Source organism: Barbus barbus (genome assembly GCF_936440315.1).
Source record: "Barbus barbus genome assembly, chromosome: 2".
NCBI classification, from domain to species: Eukaryota; Metazoa; Chordata; class Actinopteri; order Cypriniformes; family Cyprinidae; genus Barbus; species Barbus barbus.
The window spans coordinates 36,112,141-36,135,850 of record NC_136730.1 but is presented as its reverse complement, the minus strand read 5'-3'; the positions used below and the strand labels follow the sequence as shown (position 1 = coordinate 36,135,850).

The window sequence follows — 23,710 nt, the reverse complement described above, 5'->3', positions numbered from 1 at the left end:
CGTGCCAAGATTGTTTGTGTTTGCATGCAGTAGTTTATTATTGACATTGGCTGAGCTTTTGTTATTTTAGACTTTTTTTTAAGTTCCGTTCTGGTTGTGAAAAAGTTTGTTGGGTAGAGTGTTTTTTTATGCTATTGTTTTCTTTTGATACACTACAGTGAATGTCTATAAATGTCTCTTTGATGAACTTGAGGGCGGGGTTAGGGGGGCCCGTACTATTTTTTTTGCATATGGGCCCGGGACTGACTTGCTATGCCACTGCGTGAAGACCTCTAGTTCACAGTGTGAGTTCTTTGCCTCAGACTCAAAACAGCAAAGGGCAACAGGGAAGTATTTGGTGGACATATCATCACTGTCACTTCACTTCACTTCACATATATTGAAAGGTTGTAGTAAAGTCAAGCTTGAATACCTGATCCCCCTCATTCTCTAACAGCGATTCCAACTCTTTGCGAAGGACAAGTGGACTGAGATACGGCACAGAAACTGGTTTTGGGTTCGGCCATTTTTGACTCAGGGTGTCCTGGAACATCAAAATACAGAATTAATTAATTGTGAGCAATAAGTATAATTCATAAAGCTCACAGAATACTAAAAAGGTACGTTTCTCACTCACCGCCACCTCTTGTAGGCTATTGGGCAGGCTGGTAGTGGAAATGCCATGATTGGGTCTTTGGATCGAGTCCAAACTCTGCAGTGGGCCTCCCATGCTGTTGCTCCGAGTTAAAGTGTTGCGTTTCTCAGCTTGTTTCTCCATGAGACCCAGGGGGTCTGAATGTACTGGCTCTGGTACAAGGCTAAGGTGCAAAGTCAGAAATCATAATATGATCTGAGATTCATGACACAAACATCATCAGTTAGCCAAAAAAAATTACCATTTGACCTACTAATTGGAAAATAATTTCCAAATTTCAGCAACAAAATATTTCAGTTGTCATTTAACATTAAATCCTTTAATATAACTTATCTACTGATCTCAAAAATAAAGCCTTCGATATTTACTCATACACCACAAAAAAGTAGTTTTGTTGCATTTCAAGAATCTGTTCACATACATCTTTGGGGTTCCAGTTTGAGTGACAGGCATCTCAACAGGACCCTTGCTGTCCTCAGGAGTTTCTGGGAAGCTCATGAGGTCTGGAGGGTCACTAGAACAACCCACTTTCACTTCAGAGGAGCCAGAGGTGGCCGGATGTGTGCTGGAGCTGTTAATACTGTCTCCTGATGTGCTTGTCTTCAAGTAGAAGCTGTAAACCAAAAATACACAGCAGTAGATTATTATTATTATTATTACTCTCTATTAATCAAAATAGCATCTGTTTTTGTGGTGCAAAACACTTAAGACACTTATGTGACCCATATGAACATATGCCAACAAGCACAGTTGAGTTTAATTTCCTAGTTGTGCATGCATAATGTGTCATTATAAAAATACTAAAAAAAAAAAAATCTTATTTTATAAATATTACAAAAATGCATTTTTTAAATATGCCACTTCATTTTCTTCAACACAGTAAAAGCAAGTAAAATGCACTTGCAGTGTATAATTCAGCATCAAGTGGTTTAGTAACTCACCACGGTGTAGAGCGCAGGTCGTGGAACTCAACATGGAGTAGAGGGAGAAAAGAGATTTGACAGAAAGGACAGGTGCAGTTGAGATTAGAGTCATCAGCTGTCCAGCCTGCCATGATCTCCTCGTCATACACCAGAGCTTCACAAGACCGACACTGAGAGCAGCTAGACATTAGAACCTGCCCAAAAGAAAAATGAAGTTCAACTTTACTACTGAATTCTGAAGTGATGCTGTGTTTAAGCATCAGCAGAGGGTGATGCTCTCACCTCTAAAGCACAATTCTGGTAAATGCTGGAGGTGCTGGCATGATGAGAGGAACTATGTTCAGACCTCTCTGAGTCTGCACCTCTCATTGAGCGGCCTGGAGTCAAAGCTGTAAGGAATGCCAAAAAAGACATTTTCAAACAAAAGTTCACGGTGTACAGACACCACATTGTCTTCAAAATAAGAAATATAATGACTGATGAAACGATTCTTCGTTGGCCTCATGCTGATACATGTGTTTCGGAGTGGACATTCAACATGACATGTATGTATGAGTCTTACGTGTCGACAGCTGCGCACGGCTGGTATCGCTGCTTCCACTGCTGCTGCCCAGGCTGGTGCTGCTGTGTGTCAGCCCGTTTGAGGCCAGGCTGGGCATCAGGCCTCTGGGTAAAGTGTTTTCTGTTGCTCCTTCTGTAGACAACAACTGCTCTTCTAGCCTAGCTGGGAAACTGTCTCGGATGTGTGAGCTTTCCTCCTGAATTGCAGATATCCAAAATACAGTTCAGACTAAACATATGTCCAACATTTACAATGAGGAAAAACTGGAATGCTTAAGAGGTTAGCTTCACACACAGGGAGTTTTGGTATTGATGATACTTCATGAGATGAACTAGTGGATATTTTAGTTTCTTAAACCAAATTGAGGTCTAGGGACCCTCAGGGGCAAGAGGATGTTAGGACACATGCAGATTTTACTTTTTTTAACAAAAAAATCAGGGTTTAAATTGCCTTTTATTTCTACATTTTTAATGGAAAATCATGCACTATAAGTGTGCCTCGGGAAGCATTTTAAAGTAAAATAAAAAATAAAAATGAAATTCATGACCCCTTTAAAAGCTACTGCCCTCAACAAACAGTACGTAGGTATTGGTATATTTAAGACTACTTTCTGTCTAACATAATCACCATTAAGGGTTCAACAAGAAATGTTAGTAAAGTGGAAGATTGTTACTGAAGCTGTTTGTTGACCAAATTACTCCCGAGTTTTATTCCCTAGAGCAGTTGGTGTAACTCAGATTTTGGTTTGTGTGCATCATGATCTCCAATCATGAAGATACTCAAGAGAACCTCTCTGGATTTCCTAACATATTTATTTCTTACAGTCTCTCACCTCATCATCTGAGTAGGAGTAGGCTGAGGCCACTGCATCCCACATTTTGCTGGCCACATTGGCTGCTTGCTTCATGCCTGACTTAAGCATATCTACTTTAGGCCCTAACAGCAGAGAGTCCATCTTGATGCCTGATATGGAGTTGATGACAGATCCCAGTGAACTGCTCTGTGATGACTTTACAAGCGCAGACAGTGATGATGACCTTTGACTTGCAGAGCCTGGGGTCTTGGGGGACTTGACTGCAAATGTCTTAGAGCGCGTGACAGCAGGGCTACGCTTCGGAGTCTCTGTTAAACTAGCAACTTTGACCGGACCGATCGGAAGGCTCGATCTTCTTTCCAAAGACTGCTTTATGTCAGGAGAGTCTGGACAGTTAACTGATTTGTGGTTTGATCCCTGCTGCAACTCCATGCTGGAAGATTTACCATTCAAGGGGCTCTGGAGGCTCATGTACATCTCAATCTCATCTGCAAGATTCCTTGACACTACAGGTGGAAAGGGCCGTGTGGACTCCTGGCTCTGAATGGAGGTTGCATCCTCAGTTTCCGATGCAAGGAGTGAAAGAGGATCCGCCCCCACCTCAACATCCTCCCTTTCCACGGCTTTAGAGGAGGAAGAGCCACTGCTTATGCTTCGCCCAACACCGTCGCTCCCCTGGGGTGTGTCTACTGAATCTTTCTGCTCTCTACTTTTCCCCACTGTCTCTTCTGCAGAACTGAATGCTTTGTGTTCCTTCTGCTTATCGTCATGTTCCTGCTGGAGGGCAGAGCTCGTTGTAACCTCCATCTTACACTCTTTAAAGGGAGTGATGGTTGTAAATGGAGGAGGGGTCAGACTGCCGGAGAATGCGGATGCAAGGATTTTTGCATCTGCGCCCATATGATCAGCACTGAGCTCCAGACTGCCCTTCTTTTGTAGCATGCCAGCTTTGCTCTCTGCGCTGAAACTGCAGCTGCGCTCCACAAAGGCTTTCATCCTCTGCTGCTGTCCAGCCTGGGAGAGTTGTGAAACTGGGATTACAGAGTCATCCTCCACAGGCAGGGACACATCTTCACTCTTCTTACGGGGAATGAAGAGCTTAGCTGTACATACACCTGCTGGAGACATATATGACAACAAAAAAAATGTTTAAAAAAGCTCTAAATAAATATTAGATTTTGCAAGTACAGTGAAGTACAGATTTTACAAGAAAACACAGTGCTTGCAAGACAACAAAAATAACAATGTTAAAGTTTTAAGTAAGTTTAGGTTTTAGGTGTCTGTTCTTGTGAAAATAAAATGCAGGAAAAATCATTTGTACCTACTCTTTTTGTTAATCAGAGTAAATTTTCAGTGACTGACCAGATTCTCCCCTGTCTGACTCTGCAGTCCTGTCAAAGTGGACAGGGATCTCAGTAGACAGTTTAACAATGCTGGCCACAGAAGGTGCTATATCAGCAGGGCTGGGGGGCTCCGTCACAGCTACAACACTGTCCACAGAACTAGCAATATCGTCCCCTTTAAAGAGACAAAAAGATGACACCATCTTAAATAAATGATCCTGATAGCAGTGTATAACAGACAATCCAGGGCTGTAAATAATAAGACATTAATATATGATTAAAGATGTTTAAAGAAGTTTCAGTGATTTAATTATCACAGAACCTCAACAAGAATAAAATATCACCCACAAAATAATGTCATTTGTATAAATTTGAGTGAAAATGGCATTGCAGTAGTACTGTGGCAAATACATTTTAGTCACATGTGAAATATTAAGTCCATAATGTGTGGGACAACTGTTGTATTATTTAATTATTGCAAATATGTATTAACTTCAATGCATTTCCTCTGCATTTTAAAGCTATATTAAGTTCAACAATTCAATACAGTACCATTTTGAATCTTGGTTGCTTTGCTGCTGCTAGTGTGGTTGGTGGAGAGAGGTGGAGAGGTTATAGATCCATCAGTAAGGTCCTGGGGCAGCTCGTCCTTAGATCCATAACCCTGATCAGACTGACCAGCTTATGAAATCATGAATACAAAACATAATCAACAATACAAAACAGAAACGTAAGTAAAATTACATTTAATGTCACATCTACAGTACCTGTGCTATAGTGACTGTCAATAGCAACCTCAACTATAAGGCTGTGAGGGAAGAGAATGTGTTCCTCTACAATAGGCTCATTTGAGCTGTCTATACTGCCATGACTCAGTCTGTCTCCATCAGCACCTGCTGCTGTACCCGCTGAAAGCTCTATACAAAAACACACACCATTTCACAAATTCGTTTCATAATAGTAAGAACTGAAGATATCAAACTAAATATCAGTACTTGTTTTTTTTAATGTTGTTGAATCTTTACTGTCACATCTAAAATAAAATTAGTCCTACATTTATAATACCTGTTTTTTTTTTTCATTTTAAAGTTGCATTTGCTAAATAAACAGTGCAAATTTACACAGCTTGCTAGAGATTGTAATGTGCTCTAAGCCAGCATTTGCCAGGCAACGGGTGCACAGGTCTGCCAAAACACCTACTGGTCTCTGGCACAATTAAATCCTAATTGTAGTGCAGTTTTGTGAATTTTAGCCTGGATGGTCAATGTAGGCAAACTATTTGTTTTTCCATTGCAACTTTTTTCAATTGCATGACATATTCAACATGATGGTTGATTTGCAGTCCAGCATTTTTTTTCTGTTTAGCTATATGGAATTAAAAATACTATATCGTCTTCTTAAGTTTGACTATTGCAGTCATGCTTGTAAAGACGAATCATGAAACTACATCATACAATTACTTACTGTAGAATTCTTTTTTTATAGAAAAGCGTGGGGATGATCCTTTTCTATTTAAGCATGCCAATAACCTTTTGGACAAATCAGGTCTCCAAAACATATATACCTATTTTACAGAGTTGAATTTGATGTGGAAGAACTTGAGTAGTCTGCACAAAGTCCAGACCACACTAAGATACTGTACATATACCCAGAGTGTGATTGATCAAATGAAAATCTGCTTTGATCTCATGAAAGAGTGGGTGCGGTGAAAGTGCACTGCAATAGCTAGTAGGGATGGCTCTGTACCATAATTTTGGCTTCGGTACGATACCAGAATGTAATACCTCGGTATCGATACTAAATCGATACCATAGGTGACAAATAACCAGCCTCAAAATATAAGTGAATTTAGAACAGTTTTATTAAATATAATAATAATAATAATAATAATAAAAACAGATTCATATCTTAATAACTTTGTATCAAACTAACAAAACCTACAGGGAACTTAAGTTACATTTTGAGAAAATGTAACCTAAAAAATAGGCTAACTGAAGTAATAAGCTGAAAATATATTCAAATCTTCTTATCTTTTCAGTGCAAACAAATGTCTCAAAATGTAACAAAAAAACCTACATTACCGGGAACATAAGTTACATTTTGACTGAGTTTGAAGAAAAAAAATACAACTGAAGTTGCAACAAATATTGCTTTATTGTAAAGTGTTATTCTAACAGTCAAAGTAATATTCAAAATCACATTATTATTTCTCTCTCTCTCTCAGATTGTTTTCAGATTTCAGACTCAGCCAAAGAAAAATCATTAAATAAATCTCACTCTCTCGGCTGCTTCATATTACAGCACGTCAAAAACATTCCCTTCATATTATTGATACTAAAATTAATATAGCAAAATTCTTGCTCAATTCAAATCCAATTAATATTCGATTGTATGAAATGCAAGTGCATATATTACATGACCAAAACGTCACTGGTTCTAGCGTGTCACACACGTACGTTTGATCTTACTGTATTACATCTGTATATGCGTTGATCAGTTGTAAATAAAAGTTCAAATTAAATCTAAATTTATGAATGATGCACTCACCTGTCGATCTCTTAATGTTCTGAAAAGATCAGGATGAGCAAGCGACAAGCACTAAAAAAGGTTTGATGTGTTGTCTCTGTGGAAACACGATTTATAGCAACACTTGCATAAAGGTGCAGTAAGGTCAGTTCCTTCACCTTTGTTATCTGTTTTATATGTAAAGTAATGCCATATTTCACTTCCACTGTTCCCTTTATTTATTAATTTCGGGTGCATTGATAGAGTTTAATCTGTTTGATGATCCATCGCGTTGTTCTGTGGTCACATTTACTGATTGCGCAGCATTTCGCAACTGCAGCGTATGAAATACCGAATTGAGCAAAATTATGATATCGTACCATTTGAAATATAATATATACCAGTATTTTCCAGTACCGGTACACCACACATCCCTAGTAGCTAGTAAAAGTGTTGGCATGCCAATTATGAACATTAGACCTAAAATTCTAAAGTAATATCAGTCTAGTTACTTACCATTCCACTCAGAAGAATTTGTAATACATATTTTAATATGCTGGTAGGAAAACTCTACTGTTGGAAATGGCAAATGCATTCCCGTCTGACCAGAAGTGGGGATAAAGTGTCCAGAGGGGTAATATCAAAAGCAGTCAACCACCAAACTGCATCCTGTATCTAACCATCCTGTATCTAATCTAAATACCACAAAGGGCCAATATGTATAAAACATTTAAAATGCATGAGCATAGGAAGGAAGGAACTCAAACCTGTGGTTATCAGAGAAGGTCCTCCTTTAAGTGCTGTTCCACGCAACGCCTGTTTAAACTGCACCACTCCTCGCACCAGGTTCCGCATTTTGGTCCACATAAAGAGTCCGCTACGGTTACGACTTGGCCAAGGACTTTCAAGGACAGCCTGGAAAAAGCACAGCCATTTACAGGTCAGCAGTAACCATGACCATTTTTTTCATAATGTTAACACACTGACATTTGTAATGCTCCTGAATTTGTAATTCAATGGATGTCAAGTCATCATTATTTTAATAATGATGACTCTTCGTGCAAAAGAGATTGTTTCAAAGCAGCTTCACAGTATTAAACAGGAAAGTAACAGAATCAGTGATGCAAACAAAGAAAGACAATAAAAAGATGATAGCGTAGGAAGATGATAGCATCATTATTCATTAAGTACATTGTTGGCTTAGTTCAGTTCAATAAGTGTGTAAAGTTTGTTCACTAGGAAACAAGCTTAATAAGCAGCTCTACTGAAGACAGAAGTGTTGTTAATCAGCTAAAGTTACAAAATGTTGCAAAATTCATCGGTTACGAACAAATTCAATCTAACTATAAAGTAGGAGACACTATTGACTACTAAACTCTTGAGTGGAATCTCATCTGTCAGTGAAGAGCTTTTTGTTTTTAAATACACTTTTGAAGTTTGTGCTCTACAGAACAATTAATTAACAATAATAACAAAAAGTTATGGAATTTAGTTCGCTCTCAAAAAAATGTGAATTAATTTGACAAAGATCATGTCAAAATAGATAAGCGGCAATCTATTTGCAAAACTTTACAGAGTATTCATACCAAACTTGGTGTGTGTAATGACAAGCATGACCTGTGGATATGCTTATGACTTCTGAACAGTGGATTTTGGTCTCCATGATCAAAAATCATGAGACTCCTTAGATTCAGTACAGCATTTGAATTGAATGGTGCATTTTCCAATGATCCATAATAATGTCACCCATTTTGGGTGTCTGCCATTTTGAACTTTGCAGTAAAATGTGGTATTTTGTATTATTACAAAAGTCGGTATGTGTCATTGGCACCATGCTTTAAAAACAAATGCTGATAGCTATTGATTTCTCTTTAGCCAAGCATTCACATAATGCATCTTATAATCTTGTACTGCAGTTATATCTGATCAAATGTACATTATTATTATTCTTTAGCTTGGGATTAACAAATCATTTTTGCTTAGATAGAACAGCAGCGACGCTAATTATGTCTCTTTGTTTCTCTGTTTCTGCTAGGAATTACAGAAGCTTCAGTCTGGATCCAACCCTTAAATGATCTGAGATGACCGAACACCTGAGAAAAGATGATGCCAAGCCCTCAGAGGATGTCAACGCTCAGACAACATACAGAATTACCAAATTTTGCCATAAATTAAATATATTAAGGTTCTGCAATATATAAATATATTGTGGAAACTTAATTTCCTGTAGGCTGCTTTGCAATGATTTGTATCGTAAAAAGCGCTATACAAATAAACTTGAACTTGAACTGTGGTTATAGTTGGGACTATCACTCTATCTGTGTGCCAAATTTCATAACTTTGTTGCAAGCAGTTCTATTGGCTGAACAAGAGTGGAAGAATCAGAATAAGAAGGGGGGGAGTGAGAAGAAGAGGAAAAAGAACATGAAAAACAAGAAAACAACAAGTGCTTGGCCCTTATAAGAACGCCAATGACTACAATAGGTGTCTAAGCAGCTTCATTGCTTGGCCTCTAATTATGCCTACTTACAAGCTGCCATTTTACAACTGAACTCCTCCTAGACCACTGGTCTGATTTTCTGATTGGTCTAATTGTAACAAAATGTTACAGATTATACAACCTGAATTACGGAAATGTTGGGACGTTTTTTATTTGATGGTCCCTTTTGAACTTTCTGTTGACAATAAGTAACTTTGCACTTACGCGTCAACCAACACTCATTAGAGTACTAGTAGACTGCCTGCTTAATATCTCCTAACTCTTTATAGTGATAGTCTCCCAACAAATAATCTACTGACTATAAGTAACTTTGAAAGTACGTCAGTTTATTCTAACCCTAACCCTACCAGTCTACTAATACTCTACTAACACTCTAATGAGAGTTAGTATATATGTAGGTGCAACTTTACTTCAACAGAATGTGTTAAAGGGACCATCAAAATAAAGTGAAAACCGTTTTTTAACTAAACTAAACTTTTTTTAACAAAGACTTTCACATCACATGAGCCAATATTTTATTCACAATAGAACATAGATTACATAAATGTTTAAACTGATAAGTTTTACAATTTTATGCACAAAATGAGCTCATTTCAAATTTGATGCCTGCTACAGGACTCAAAAAAGTTGGGATGGGGTCATGTTTACCATGGAGTAGCATCTCTTCTTTTCAAAACAGTTTGGAGATGTCTGGGCATCGAGGTTATGAGTTTCTGGAATTTTGGTGTTGGAATTTGGTCCCATTCTTGCCTGATATAGGTTTCCAGCTGCTGAAGAGTTCGTGGTAATCTTTGACGTAATTTTCATTTAATAATGCACCACATTTTCTCTATAGGTGAAAGATCTGGACTGCAGGCAGGCCAATTCAGCACCTGGACTCTTCTACTAAGAAGCCATGCTGTTGTAATAGCTGCAGTATGTGGTTTTGCATTGTCCTGCTGAAATACAAGTCGTCTGGAGGGGAGCATATGTTGCTCTAAAACCATTGTATACCTTTCAGCATTCATATAGTGCCTTCCAAAACATGCAAGTTGCTCATACTGTATGCACTTATGCAACCCCATATCATCTCAGATGCTGGCTTTTGAACTGAACACTGATGACACTCTGGAAGGTCTCCCTCCTCTTTAGCCCGGAGGACACGGCATCTGTGATTTCCAACAGGAATGTAAAATTTGGACTCGTCTGACCATAGCACACTTTTCCACTTTGAAACAGTCCATTTTAAATGACACTTGGCCCACAGGACACGATGGTGCTTCTGGACCATGTTCACATATGGCTTCCTTTTTGCATGATAGAGATTTAGTTGGCATCTGCAGATGGTATGGCGGATTGTGTTTATCGACAGTGGTTTCTGGAAATATTCCTGGGCCCATTTAGTAATGTCAATGACAGAATCATGCCAATGAGTGATGCAGTGTCGTCTGAGGGCCCGAAGACTACAGGCATCCAACAAAGGTCTTCGGCCTTGTCCCTTACGCACAGATTTCTCCAGTTTCTCTGAAACCTTTTGATGATGTTATGCACTGTAGATGATGAGATTTGCAGAATCTTTGCAATTTGACATTGAGGAATGTTGTTTTTAAAGTATTCCACAATCTTTTTATGCACTCTTTCACAGATTGGAGCCACTGCCCATCTTTACTTCTGAGAGATTTGTCAATTAACTTAATTAGTCAATTAATTAACGTGATGTGAATTAACTTAATTAGTTTTTAGATGTTTTCCCAGCTGAATCTTTTCAAAAGTTCTTGCTTTTTCAGCCCTTTGTTTCCCCCGTGTCAACTTTTTCCATCTGAAATCTGAATAAATAAGCTTTCCATTGATGTATGGTTTGTTAGGATATGACAATATTTGGCCGAGATACAACTATTTGAAAATAGATATTGAGAAAATCACCTATAAAGTTTTCCAAATGAAGTTCTTAGCAATGCATGTTACTAATCAAAAATTAAGTTTTGATATATTTACGATAGGAAATTACAAAATATCTTCATGGAACATGATCTTTACTTAATATACTAATGATTTTTTGGCATAAAAGAAAAACATATATAATCCAGACTATAATTTTGACCCACACAATGTATTGTTGGCTATTGCTACAAATATACCTGTGCTACTTATGACTGGTTTTGTGCTCCAGGGTCACAAATAAGACCATGCTGCTTTGCAATATCAATATGTAAAGGTACAGTGGTCTTCATAGGTCTGCATTGCATTGCTGTGTTGTGCAGTGCTATTGTGTATGTTAAGTAAGGGAGTGTTCATCACCTTGTTGTAGTATCCGTAAGTAATAGCATTGGGTTCAACTCCAGCCTTTTTCATCTCCATTAAGACACGCACAGCCATGACAGGCATCTCCCACAAACCACACAACTGCATCACCACACGGTAACACACCTGTTAAACACAACGGTTTTGCTGTAGGGTCACACCAAAGTCCACAGACAGTCATTCTTTACGTACACAAGTACATGAATACATGAATGAATACACAAGTCACGTTAAGCAATTTAAGTGTCATTTCCTGAAAGAAACGTGCAAGGAAAGAACTCAACTATAGTTTCAGATCCCTATGACCCCGTTTAAGCTAGGTATTAACATCTGTTTCAAGATCTGAACACAAATAGACATTGCTAAATACATACATTCTAAATAGATAGTTTGAGATATATTGTAATCTGAGCACTCAAACCATCTTTAGTGGTGGTCAGGGATGCATATGTGTTTAACTAATGAAACATTATAATCAAATTCAGACCATCTAAGGTTTAGGGCACAGTTCACTTAAAACTTGCATAAAGAATGAAAAAGAATCTTATATATTATTTAATTTACTTTACATTTGCTTAATTACAAATATTTTAGCTGCCTATATTTTATAGTGTAGCAGTAAAATGAATTGCAACAATCAATAAGAGATTCCACTTACAAGTTATTGTCAATAATAATAGAATAAAAGCTGCAATAATAACAACAATAATAATAAAATCTATAACAAAATTGATGTTATCTACACACCTCATCGAGCACCTCCACCTCAGAGCTTCTCATCTTGAGAAGAATATTGAAGGCCTGCTGCATGGTGCGGGGTTTGGATTGGGCTGTACGCATGCTGGCAGGAAGACAGATGAACCACAGACTGTAGCAGTGACTAAACAGACACTTTGCCCACTGGGGTGGATTGGAATAGAAACGCTTTGCCAGCTTGTAGGCCATTTTGATTTCCTGTGTGGAACAAAAAAGTAATGCTTCAGGTTAAGAGACCGCAAATGGGTATTGAAGGGCATTCCCTGTTAAACTGCTTTCAGGTGCAAGAAACAATTTTGTCTATATTATTAGATCAAACCTACGTACCCGTTTGTGCACTTGGGCAGGATTTAATCGCTCACCTGTTTCTCCTGCTCTCTTAATTTCTCCACTATATTTATCCTTCTGTGATTGTGAGACTGTACTTACATTTTTACTCTGTGCTACACAGTACTATATAGTATTTTAGAGTTTTACACATTTAACAGGTGTGCAGTATCATTTATATCATTGAATCATGTCACATAATCATGTTTACTTTGCATCAAAACATTAAAAGTGGTAGCCTGTTCAAAACATGGATTTATATGCTAAATGGAATTGTCACATTGTCACAAATACAAATGCTAGAAATATACACAGAAAATTCATCTAATGAAATAAAATTACTTAATGCAGCATAGTTTTAAAACATTCATTTGTAAAATTAATGTAGTCACAATAGTGACAAAGTAAACGTGTGTTTAGAAAACAAGGCCCGGCCTATAACACTAATTTTTACATTCAAGTAATCGACCTTTTTGATCATTTTATTTATTTTATAGCATAATGCACACCACTTTAAATGTATAATAATCTAAAATACAGTCTAGTATTGTACAGTACAAAGTAAGCACACTTCAAGTACTGCTGTCGATGTAACAGTAGTTAAAATTGTAAAATTTTATAATGCTATATATGAAAGTGTTACCAGTTATTTATTTTTTTCATCTTCATTCACAAGTGAAAATGTCACAATTCCAGCTTTATTGGGCAACAGCGCCAACGGTCCCCTTTGTGCCACCTGAAGGTGATTTCGAAAATGTTTTTAAAAAGTGACTGGGTGGTATTTACATGTACAGTGGTGTGAAAAAGTGTTGGCCCCCTTCCTGATTTTTCTTTTTTTTTTTGCATGTTTGTCACACTTTAATGTTTCAGATCATCAAACAAATTTAAATATTAATCAAAGATAACACAAGTAAACAACATGCAGTTTTTGAATGAAGTTTTTTATTATGAAGGGAAAACAAAATCCAAACCCACATGGCCCTGTGTGAAAAAGTGCTTGCCCCCTAAACCTAATAACTGGTTGGGCCACCCTTAGCAGCAACAACTGCAATCAAGTGTTTGCGATAACTTGCAATGAGTCTGTTACAGCGCTGTGGAGGAATTTTGGCTCACTCATCTTGGCAGAATTGTTGTAATTCAGCCACATTGGAGGGTTTTCGAGCATGAACCGCCTTTTTAAGGTCATGCCACAGCATCTCAATTGGAGTGGCCTAGTCAAAGTCCTGACCTGAGTCCTAAGTCTTCATTTTGTTTTTCTTCAGCCATTCAGAGGTGGATTTGCTGGTGTGTTTTGGATCATTGTCCTGCTGCAGAATCCAAGTTCGCTTCAGCTTGAGGTCACAAACAGATGGCCGGACATTGTCCTTCAGGATATTTTGGTAGACAGCTGAATTCATGGTTCCATTTATCACAGCAAGTCTTCCAGGTCCTGAAGCAGCAAAACAGCCCCAGACCATCACACTACCACCACCATATTTTACTGTTGGTATGATGTTCTTTTTCTGAAATTCTGTGTTACTTTTACGCCAGATGTAATGGGACACACACCTTCCAAAAAGTTCAACTTTTGTCTTGTCAGTCCACAGAGTATTTTCCCAGAAGTCTTGGGGATCATCAAGATGTTTTCTGGCAAAACTGAGACGAGCCTTTATGTTCTTTTTGCTCAGCAGCAGTTTTTGTCTTGGAACTCTGCCATGCAGGCCATTTTTGCCCAGTCTCTTTCTTATGGTGGAGTCATGAACACTGACCTTAACTGAGGCAAGTGAAGCCTTCAGTTCTTTAGATGTTGTTGTGGGGTCTTCTGTGACCTCTTGGAAGAGTCGCCGCTGCGCTCTTGGGGGAATTTTGGTCGGCCGGCCACTCCTGGGAAGGTTCACCACTGTTCCACATTTTCGTCATTTGTGGATAATGGCTCTCACTGTGGTTCGCTGGAGTCCCAAAGCTTTAGAAATGGCTTTATAACCTTTTCCAGACTGATACATCTCAATTACTTTCTCATTTGTTCCTGAATTTCTTTGGATCTCAACATGATGTGTAGCCTTTGAGGATATTTTGGTCTACTTCACTTGTCAGTGTCAGGCAGGTCCTATTTAAGTGATTTCTTGATGGTGAACGGAGGGAGGGGGGGGGGGGGGGGTACAAAAATAAACCCTTCATAAAAAAAACCTTCATTTAAAAACTGCATGTTGTGTTTACTTGTGTTATCTTTGATTAATATTTAAATTTGTTTGATGATCTGAAACATTAAAGTGTGACAAACATGAAAAAAAAAAAAAAAAAAAAATCAGGAAGGGGACCAACACTTTTTCAACCCACTGTAGCTGTAATGGCCATTTTGGTTGACTACCTACTGTAGTTAACACATTACTATTATTTATTTATTTATGTATTTTTAGAAATGTAAGCTCTTTATTATAATTGCATAAATGTTCTTAAAATAAATATTAGGAAAAAACCCTCGCATTAGCATTAACTATTGTTTTTTAGTTTTATTTGATGCAAAGTTGATAGTAGAGGAAGTAGAAGTAGTAGGAGGAAGTAGAGAAGCGTCATCCATCTTTTTTTTACAGTCCATGCAGCATACAATGTCTTACACACTGAAATACCACTACAGTATCTCCAAAGAGCACTCGACCACAGACATAGCAACAGTTGTGTTTGGGGAAGTTATTCTGTAGTTTGTTAAGATCAGCTGATCTTTGTTTACTTTTTAACCGCTGCATGCAGAGCAGAGTCAGTAAGAGCAAAGCGCTTCCCAACTCTCGAGTGTTTGAGTAACTGATGTTATGACTAGCACACAGACAGCCTGAAACAAAAAACTCTGCTGACATGGAGACATTAACCTGGTGGCCAATTCATTTACTATTGACCCTACACTACCAGTCAATAATTTGGGATCGGTTTAATCTTTCTGAATGAATCTTTTGCAATTAATTAATCATTTATGATTTTTGTTTTCTTAACCCAGACTTTTCAATGGACTTTTAATGGTATCACAGTTTCCACAAAAATATGAACATTTAACATGAATACTTCTTGAAGTGGTAAAACACTGGAGAAAAAAAAAAAATATTTACTTAAATTTTCTTTAGAGAGAAGTATTATTTTCCCCCGTTTTATTTATTTATATGCATTATTATTATTATTTATTTTTACCCAAAACAGGGTGGTGTGATCATTATGGAGCACTATAAACACATTTATGTTTTCTTCATATGAGAAGCCAGAGGGCGCCATCGTACAGAAAATCTAAATGTCTCAGAGAAGTAAAATAACTTAAAAGGTTCCAGGAAAAAGCTGAAATGCATCCTGCTACCACTAATAGATAATGCTTTGATTGATGAAACATTGAAGACAATAAGACAACAACTCACAACTATGACAATATATGTACACTAAGTGCTTTGTACCAAATTCATAGCTTAAAATTAAGTACATAGTAGTTAAGGCCACATAATATGAAGCGAGACTCAATTTTTAGTTGTTATATTTCTTAACAGCTGCACTTTTAAAGGTTCTAATTTAGAGTCATTATGTCACACCTTTGCCATGAGTGCTGAATTTTAAAGGTGTCAAGTTAAAAGCAACAGAATTTTTTTTTTTAAGGCTTTTGTGTAAATATAATGTGAATTGGTAATGCACAGTATAATCTGGAAAAGTCTGGGTACAATAGCATACCAGAATTTCTAGCATGGCATACGATAATTCCTGTAAGAAATTCTTCACCTGTTTGGTTCTCTTGGCTAACAGGGCAGGGCTGCTGGACACACTGGCCCCTGCGGTTCCTGTACTCAGTGCTGGTCTCAGCTCTTGTGGACAATCAAACAGCTCCAACCGTAAAACAGGGAAATTCTTATAACTGTGGAAAAACAGATGACTAATAATTAGAGGAGCACAGAATAAATTCAGAGTGCTAACATAAAACCTCAAAATTAGTCTGTGGTCAGTCGGTCAAGTTTAGTCAATACAGTACAAACAGAAACACAATACAACAGACTTTAGACCTGGGTCATTCCCTCTAAATTTTATTTACTTGTGTCTTATTTTTTACAGATGTTTTAAAACATTTTTTTTTTTACACATGGCAGTGGTACAGTATGGCAGTACCATTCTGTTTATATGAAGACATGGTGCTCAACTTCTAACATAAAAAATGGCCATTTATTAAGGTGCTGTGGTGGTGATTTTTTTTTAACATTGTTTACTTGTCTGTCTGGTGTTTTTAATATGCTTAAAAGATGTGTAAACTTATCAGTCAATACCACTTCTGGGCATTTTTTTCCCCTTAAAACTGTGGTGTACCAAAGTCTCAAAAACGTTTCCTTTATTAATATTATTTATAATTTCCTTTATTATGACAGGACAGTGTAGAGATGACAGGAACAAAAGAGGGAAAGAGAGAGGGGGGTGGGATCGGGAAAGGTCCTCAAGCCGGGATTCGAACTGGAACTTGGAATGCCCACAGATAGCGCACCAGTGCACTGCCCACGTGGCAATTGCCGCCGACACTGCCCCTGTTTCCTACCATCACAAACATGTAACCAATCCCATCAACTTGCTGGGATGGACTTTTCATATAATTATCTCCACTGGTCATAAGTTTACAATGTGTTTTTACAGTGTTGAGCAATGTAGCCAATCACAGACATTTTTTTTATGCAATAGCCAATTAGATGTGTTTAGACAGAATCCACTCACCACTCAAAATGGCAGATTTTTGTTCAGTGCTGAGTTATGCATGTATGTGAATTGTCTCATTAATACAAACATGTAGAAGCAATGTAAATGTGAGATTATTTATGCAGTGTTGTAGAGCTTAGAGCTTCACTGATTACAACAGAACATTGTAGCATTATGCTAAACTAAGATGAATGAGAGCTTTCAAGCTTGAGTGATTTCAAGGGGAGTGCTCGTGCACTTTTTAGGCTACAATTTCATTCAGAATTTGAAAACAAAAAAAAAGAATTCACTGGCACATTCACTCTTTGAAAACGATTTGTCCAATATTGCCACTTGCCATTATGCAGTGTTTACTAAATTAACAGAGAAAGTGGAGCAGGTCCTGGCTGGCGTGATTGAGGATAATCGGGAACTAGTTAGCATGGATCTGCATATACTAAATGAGGTAAGTTTTTTTTTTTTTTTTTTCAGAGGAAAAAAGCATTTAAATATGTAATTTTGCTTATCAAAGATGAGTTTAAAGGGAAAAAAATGTGACTGCAGGGGGACTTGAATTATTCTATAGTTCATTATCTTTTCAAGCATTATAACATGACAAATCTTTATTGACCTTTGCTCTCATACACAATAAATATATGAAAGCATTGTAAGAATATCAATGGTAAAACTAAATAAATAGGTGCATTGTTGTGTGCATATAAAAGTTAAAAACACTGAATGGGACTATTTAGTGCAATGTAGTCCATGTGCAAAGTTGAAAATAATTATTTTGATGACACCATTTTATATTAGATAGATAAGATGTTGATGTATATATAGGTTTTGCTGCTTGATATGTTCAATGGGTAAAAGGAATTTGATATTTATAGGCATTTTGATTTACATTCTTGCCTTTCAACCAAATTTTTGTATTTACATTCTGTATCTGTAGACATTTCACAAACTCAAACCTGAAATACAAATGTCTTAGTGTTTTTCTCCTATAATAGCAACTCAACACAAAATACCAATTGAAAACAGCCTTGGACTACAGAATGGTCTTCATTACTGTAAGAAACTGAAAAAAGGAAAGTTGTATATGGGGTATATTTGGGGGAGGGTGGGACTGGAAGAACGATAGATAGAGAAGCAGAGAATAGAGAGAGAGAGGACTATTATAGTGCAAAAAGTGCTAGTGGAGAGCAAAGTGCTTGGCCAGTCTCAAGGCCAGAAAAGCACTCAAATGAGCCAACAGAAGCATGGAAATAGATTATTCTACCCTTGTGCTAATCGATAAAGATGCTTTAGATGTGATTAGGGTTGATGGAGATGTAAGGGCAAGAGAATGGCAGACAGATAAAGTGGGTGTGGACAATAAAGTTCAATAAACAAGGTTGCCTTGAAAAGGGATATTCGGAATAATAGAGGTGCAAATTAAAGGTATTTTTCTAAAGTTAATTATAGTATTTGTTTCCAGTAATTTATCTTCAACTCCTAATTTACTAGATTTATTATTTCCCTAACAGGGTGTTAACTTCCCAGGTCTAAGATCTTAGTTGATGCAAATTCAAACGGTTAGTACAAGTCTCCATTTGGAGAATGTTTATCTTTGTCTGAGTACTCAAGAAATGGTTGCAAAACTTGGGGAGATTCTGTAGCCAGGTAAGCCCATCATTTGGAGTGAACGCTATACACTCAGCACTGTGTATGTTTTTGAGGCATGCATTTTTATTCAGATTACTTAGGCTCAGAAATGAGAGAAGCAGTAGGCACACCTTTTGAGACCATCAGTCACTCACCCATCTGTATGTACATGCCTTAGCAAAGCTATCATTCAGATATGAGCAAGCAGCAGGCCGAACTAAACATTATTAGTAAACCCTGCAACCACTGACTATGAATGGATGTGTGATACATTATGGAAACATAAATCATACTTTGTTTGTTCATTTAGGCCACAGGAGAACTGACTACCTGACTGAGCCTGTTTTTTCTTCACTACAGTCATCTTTTGGTTCCTTTCCACTGTCACCTTTTGCTTGCTCAGTTGGGGTTTAAAAGACAATTAATACTCAATAATGTTAATGGGTGTCAACATCAAAAGTAGTAGACTTTAAGTAGCAGTCAGTATGTGGTGTATCCACCAGCTGCTTTAAGTACTGCAGTGCATCTCATCTTTATGGACTGAAAAATATTTGCCAGCTCTTGCTGTGAGATGTTACTTCACTCTTACACTCAGGCACTTGCAAGTTCTCAAACACAACTGAGAGTACATATGGTCACATGTGGTCTAACAATCAGCTGTCCTTCCTCTCTCACTGTAGCACTGTCATAGGCCTCTTACATCACAGATATTCCAGTTTATTGCTCTTCCTACCATCTGCAGTCCTCATGCCTCCCTGCAGCAGGACTATGGCATGTTCATGTAGATAAACAGAAACCCTGGGAATCTTTCTTCTGGCGTTTTTTTGGAGTTAGTAGAAAGGTCTCTTTAATGTCCCTAGTTATTGGAACTGTAACATTTTTTTCACCTGTAAACTTGTTAGTGTTTAATGACTGGTCCATAGATACATGAGCAATTATTGTTTATGGTTGATCGAACAAGTATGAAAAACACTTCCTAGTAAAGATCTGTACAGTTTATTTGGATTTTACTAATTATCTATAAAATACAGTTTCCTAAAAATTTACTTTTTTTTTTTTTTTGCGAATTGTGAATATATAGTTAATCATTTAATTTTAAATACATAATTGTAAATATGAAAATATATTTCTAAATGGTATTGAAATTCTCCAGCAAAGTGATGATATCTCAGATCATTATCTAGTCTTGTGTAAACTCCATATAGACCTGATGGGATAACCGGCCGTGTTCTGAGGTCCTGCGCCGATCAGCTCGCTGGTTTGTTCACTTCTATCTTTAATGAGTCCCTTGCTACCGCCGTGGTTCCCACCTCATTCAAAAAATCCATCATTATCCCTGTGCCAAAGAACAATAAACCCTCTTGCCTGAATGACTATCGCCCAGTTGCCCTCACATCTATAGTCATGAAGGTTTTTGAGAGACTTGTAAAGAGCCACATTTGCTCCTCCATCCCTGATACTCTGGACCCTCTTCAGTTTGCCTATCGCCCAAACAGATCCACGGACGATGCCATTTCTCACGTTCTCCACTCTTCCCTCACACTTGGATAGCAACAATGGAAATTATGTAAGGCTGCTATTCATTGACTATAGCTCAGCTTTCAACACTATAGTCCCCATCAAGCTGGCATCTAAACTCACAGACCTCGGCCTAAACTCCTCACTCTGTGACTGGATTCAAGACTTCCTCACCGGCAGACCTCAAGTGGTGAAAGTTGGCCAGTTCACCTCAAACTCCATCACTCTGAACATAGGAGCCCCACAGGGCTGTGTCCTGAGTCCCCTGCTCTACTCTCTCTACACGCATGACTGCGTGTCCTCTCACAGCTCCACATCTATTGTCAAATTCGCTGATGATACTGTGGTTCTGGGCCTCATCTCCAACAACGATGAGACCGCATACTTGGACGAGGTAGAGAGACTTACATCATGGTGCCAGGACAACTGTCTCTCTCTGAATGTGAGCAAAACTAAAGAGCTGATCATGGACTTCAGGAAGAAACAGCAGCAGCCCTACACACCTCTTATGATCAGTGGGACCCCTGTGGAGAGGGTGAGTAGCTTCAAGTACCTCGGTGTAAACATCTCCGAGAACCTGACTTGGACTACACACATCCAAACTCAGGTAAAGAAAGCCAGGCAAAGACTGTACCATCTGCGACAGCTGAGGAAATTCAGGGTCTCACCAGCAATCCTGAAAACTTTCTATTCAGGGACCATAGAAAGTGTATTGACTCAGTGCATCTCAGTGTGGTATGGAAACAGCTCCAATCAGGACTGCAAAGCACTACAGAGAGTTGTGCGCTTAGCTGAGCGCATCTCAGGGTCTGCTCTCCCCTCTCTGCAGGACATCTACCTCAAACGCTGCAAAAATAGAGCTGTCAAAATAATCAAGGACTCAAATCACCCTGGTAACCAGCTATTCACTTTGCTTCCTTCTGGTAAGCGCTTCCGTAGCCTGATGGCAAAAACTGAGAGACTTAGGAGGAGCTTCTTCCCCCAGGCCATCAGGCTCCTAAACTCTAACTCTGTGTCATAACATCACTTGACTCCATGTAAATATCACCATATCAATAAGCTATTCATAATTTTTCTCTACCTCATATTGCTGCTATTATATACCCTGTACAACTTTTTTGCACATTATTTTGCACATTCCTCTTAGTACTATTTAAGTCAACAACATACTGACCTGCACATTTATATTTATATTTTTTATCTATCTTTTTATTTTATTTTATTTTTTTCTACTTTTCTTCTCTTAATATTTGTATACTTTATAATTGCACTGTCCTTGGAGCGGACCTGACCTACATTTCACTGCTGGTTATACTCTGTATAATTGTGTATGTGACGAATAAAACTCTTGAATCTTGAATCATATAGCTAAAACTGTAAATTCTACTCCTTGTTACAAATATGTTAGATCCATCACTTCTACCACAAAAGTCTGCTTTGTAAATAATCTTCCTGATTTATCTCAATTCCTCAGCATATCCAACAGCACAGAAAAACTTGACGATGTAACAGAAACTATGGACTCTCTCTTTTCTAGCACTTTAGATACGGTTGCACATTTATGCTTATGGAAGTTTAAGGAAAAGAGTCCAACACCGTGGTATATAATGAGGACACTCGCACCCTAAAGAGAGCAGCCTGGAAAATGGAGCGCAGCTGGAGGAAAACAAAACTAGAGGTTTTTCGTATTGCTTGGTGGGAAAGTACCCTATCCTACAGAAAAGCATTAAAAACTGCTAGATCTGATTACTTTTAGAAGAAAACAAACATAACCCCAGGTGTTTATTCGATGCAGTGGCTAAATTAACAAAAAATAAAGTATCAGCAGGTGTTGACATTTCCCAACAGCACAGCAGTAATGACTTTGACTACTGACTAAAATGACTATTTTACTTCCAAAATAGATACTATTAGAGATAAAATTGTAACCATGCACTCGTCAGCTACATTATCGCTAGGGATGGGTATCGTTAAGGTTTTAATGGTATTACTACTCTTATTGATACTGCTTATCGATCCGGTACTTTAACGGTATTCTTATCGGTACTTTTTGTTTTACTTTGTTTCTTTGTTCATATTCTTACAGTATCTTATCTTATGTATATAAAACACTAAACATGCCTGCACTTCATCAATTTGTAAATGCACCAGTGTGCAGGTATTTTTAGTGTTTTATATACATAAGATAAGATACAGTAACAACATGAACAAAGAAACAAAGTAAAACAAACTGACAAATACAATAAAACAAACACACAAACGAAATTAAATAAACAGTGCTTTCATTTTTCCATGAAGGTCTACTAATATTAATGTTCAGGTAAGTAATAGTTACAAAAGTAATCAAATGTAAATGAGCACTGCATAGTTTTCACTGTATGTACTGATATATTTATGTTTATTAAAGCTATAACGTTGTTCAGATTAAGAGCTGTGGGTGATTTTCTCTTTGCATTTTGTTCTTTGATTAACATTGATGGCTCAAGCTCCAGTCTGACACTCATGTTGCGTGAGCGCGATCTGGCTTCTGAATTGCGCATAGCAAAAATGCATCATAGACAAATGTTTGAATATTATTGCACATAAAAACAGCTGGCGACATATATATATATATATATAGAGAGAGAGAGAGGGAGAGAGAGAGAGAGAGAGAGAGAGAGAGAGAGAGCAACAATAAATGTATGTGTGTTTTCTTAACTTATCCAATACCGACAGAAGTACCGATAACGTCAGAGCTTATCGATACTCCGGTCTTTCATAATTTAGCCCCGAGACCGATTTAATACCGAGTTTCGGTACCCATCCCTAATTATCGCATTAGATTTGTTAAATCATTTAAACCAACAACATGTATGTTTGACCCCATTCCATCTAAACTACGAAAAGAGGTGCTACCAGAAGTCATAGATCCTCTTTTGGCTATTATTGATTCATCATTGTCATTAAGATATGTTCCCAAAACCTTCAAATTGGCTGTTATTAAGCCTCTCATTAAAATACCACAACTTGACCCCAAAGATCTAGTTAATTACAGATCGATCTCGAATCTCCCTTTTCTGTCAAAGATACTAGAAAAGGTAGCATCCTCACAATTATATTCCTTCTTAGACAAAAATGGTATGTGAGGATGTCCGGTCAGGATTTAGACCGTTTCATAGTACTGAGCCTGCTCTCATTAGAGTTACAAATGACCTGCTCTTATCATCTGATCGTGGTTGTATCTCAGTATTAGTGCTACTGGATCT

The 23,710-nt window shown here is 37.7% G+C and overlaps 1 protein-coding gene across 3 annotated transcripts in view; it reads right to left on the bottom strand.

The window, feature by feature from the left end:
• dennd4c (DENN/MADD domain containing 4C) overlaps positions 1 to 23,710 on the bottom strand; it is a 77,908-nt gene that overhangs the window by 10,610 nt on the left and 43,588 nt on the right. Inside the window, exons 16-29 of one of the 3 annotated variants that reach the window (XM_079440509.1) lie at positions 16,371 to 16,503; positions 12,309 to 12,515; positions 11,559 to 11,687; positions 7,549 to 7,696; positions 5,044 to 5,193; positions 4,829 to 4,957; positions 4,296 to 4,451; positions 2,952 to 4,051; positions 2,120 to 2,315; positions 1,840 to 1,946; positions 1,576 to 1,751; positions 1,056 to 1,247; positions 617 to 797; positions 413 to 523 (exon numbers count right to left, since the gene is read on the bottom strand). In XM_079440509.1, coding sequence (XP_079296635.1) covers positions 413 to 523; positions 617 to 797; positions 1,056 to 1,247; positions 1,576 to 1,751; positions 1,840 to 1,946; positions 2,120 to 2,315; positions 2,952 to 4,051; positions 4,296 to 4,451; positions 4,829 to 4,957; positions 5,044 to 5,193; positions 7,549 to 7,696; positions 11,559 to 11,687; positions 12,309 to 12,515; positions 16,371 to 16,503 — 3,115 coding nt within the window. The remainder of the gene's footprint in view (positions 1 to 412; positions 524 to 616; positions 798 to 1,055; positions 1,248 to 1,575; positions 1,752 to 1,839; positions 1,947 to 2,119; positions 2,316 to 2,951; positions 4,052 to 4,295; positions 4,452 to 4,828; positions 4,958 to 5,043; positions 5,194 to 7,548; positions 7,697 to 11,558; positions 11,688 to 12,308; positions 12,516 to 16,370; positions 16,504 to 23,710) is intronic. The other 2 variants (XM_079440510.1, XM_079440511.1) reach the window with 2 other exon arrangements.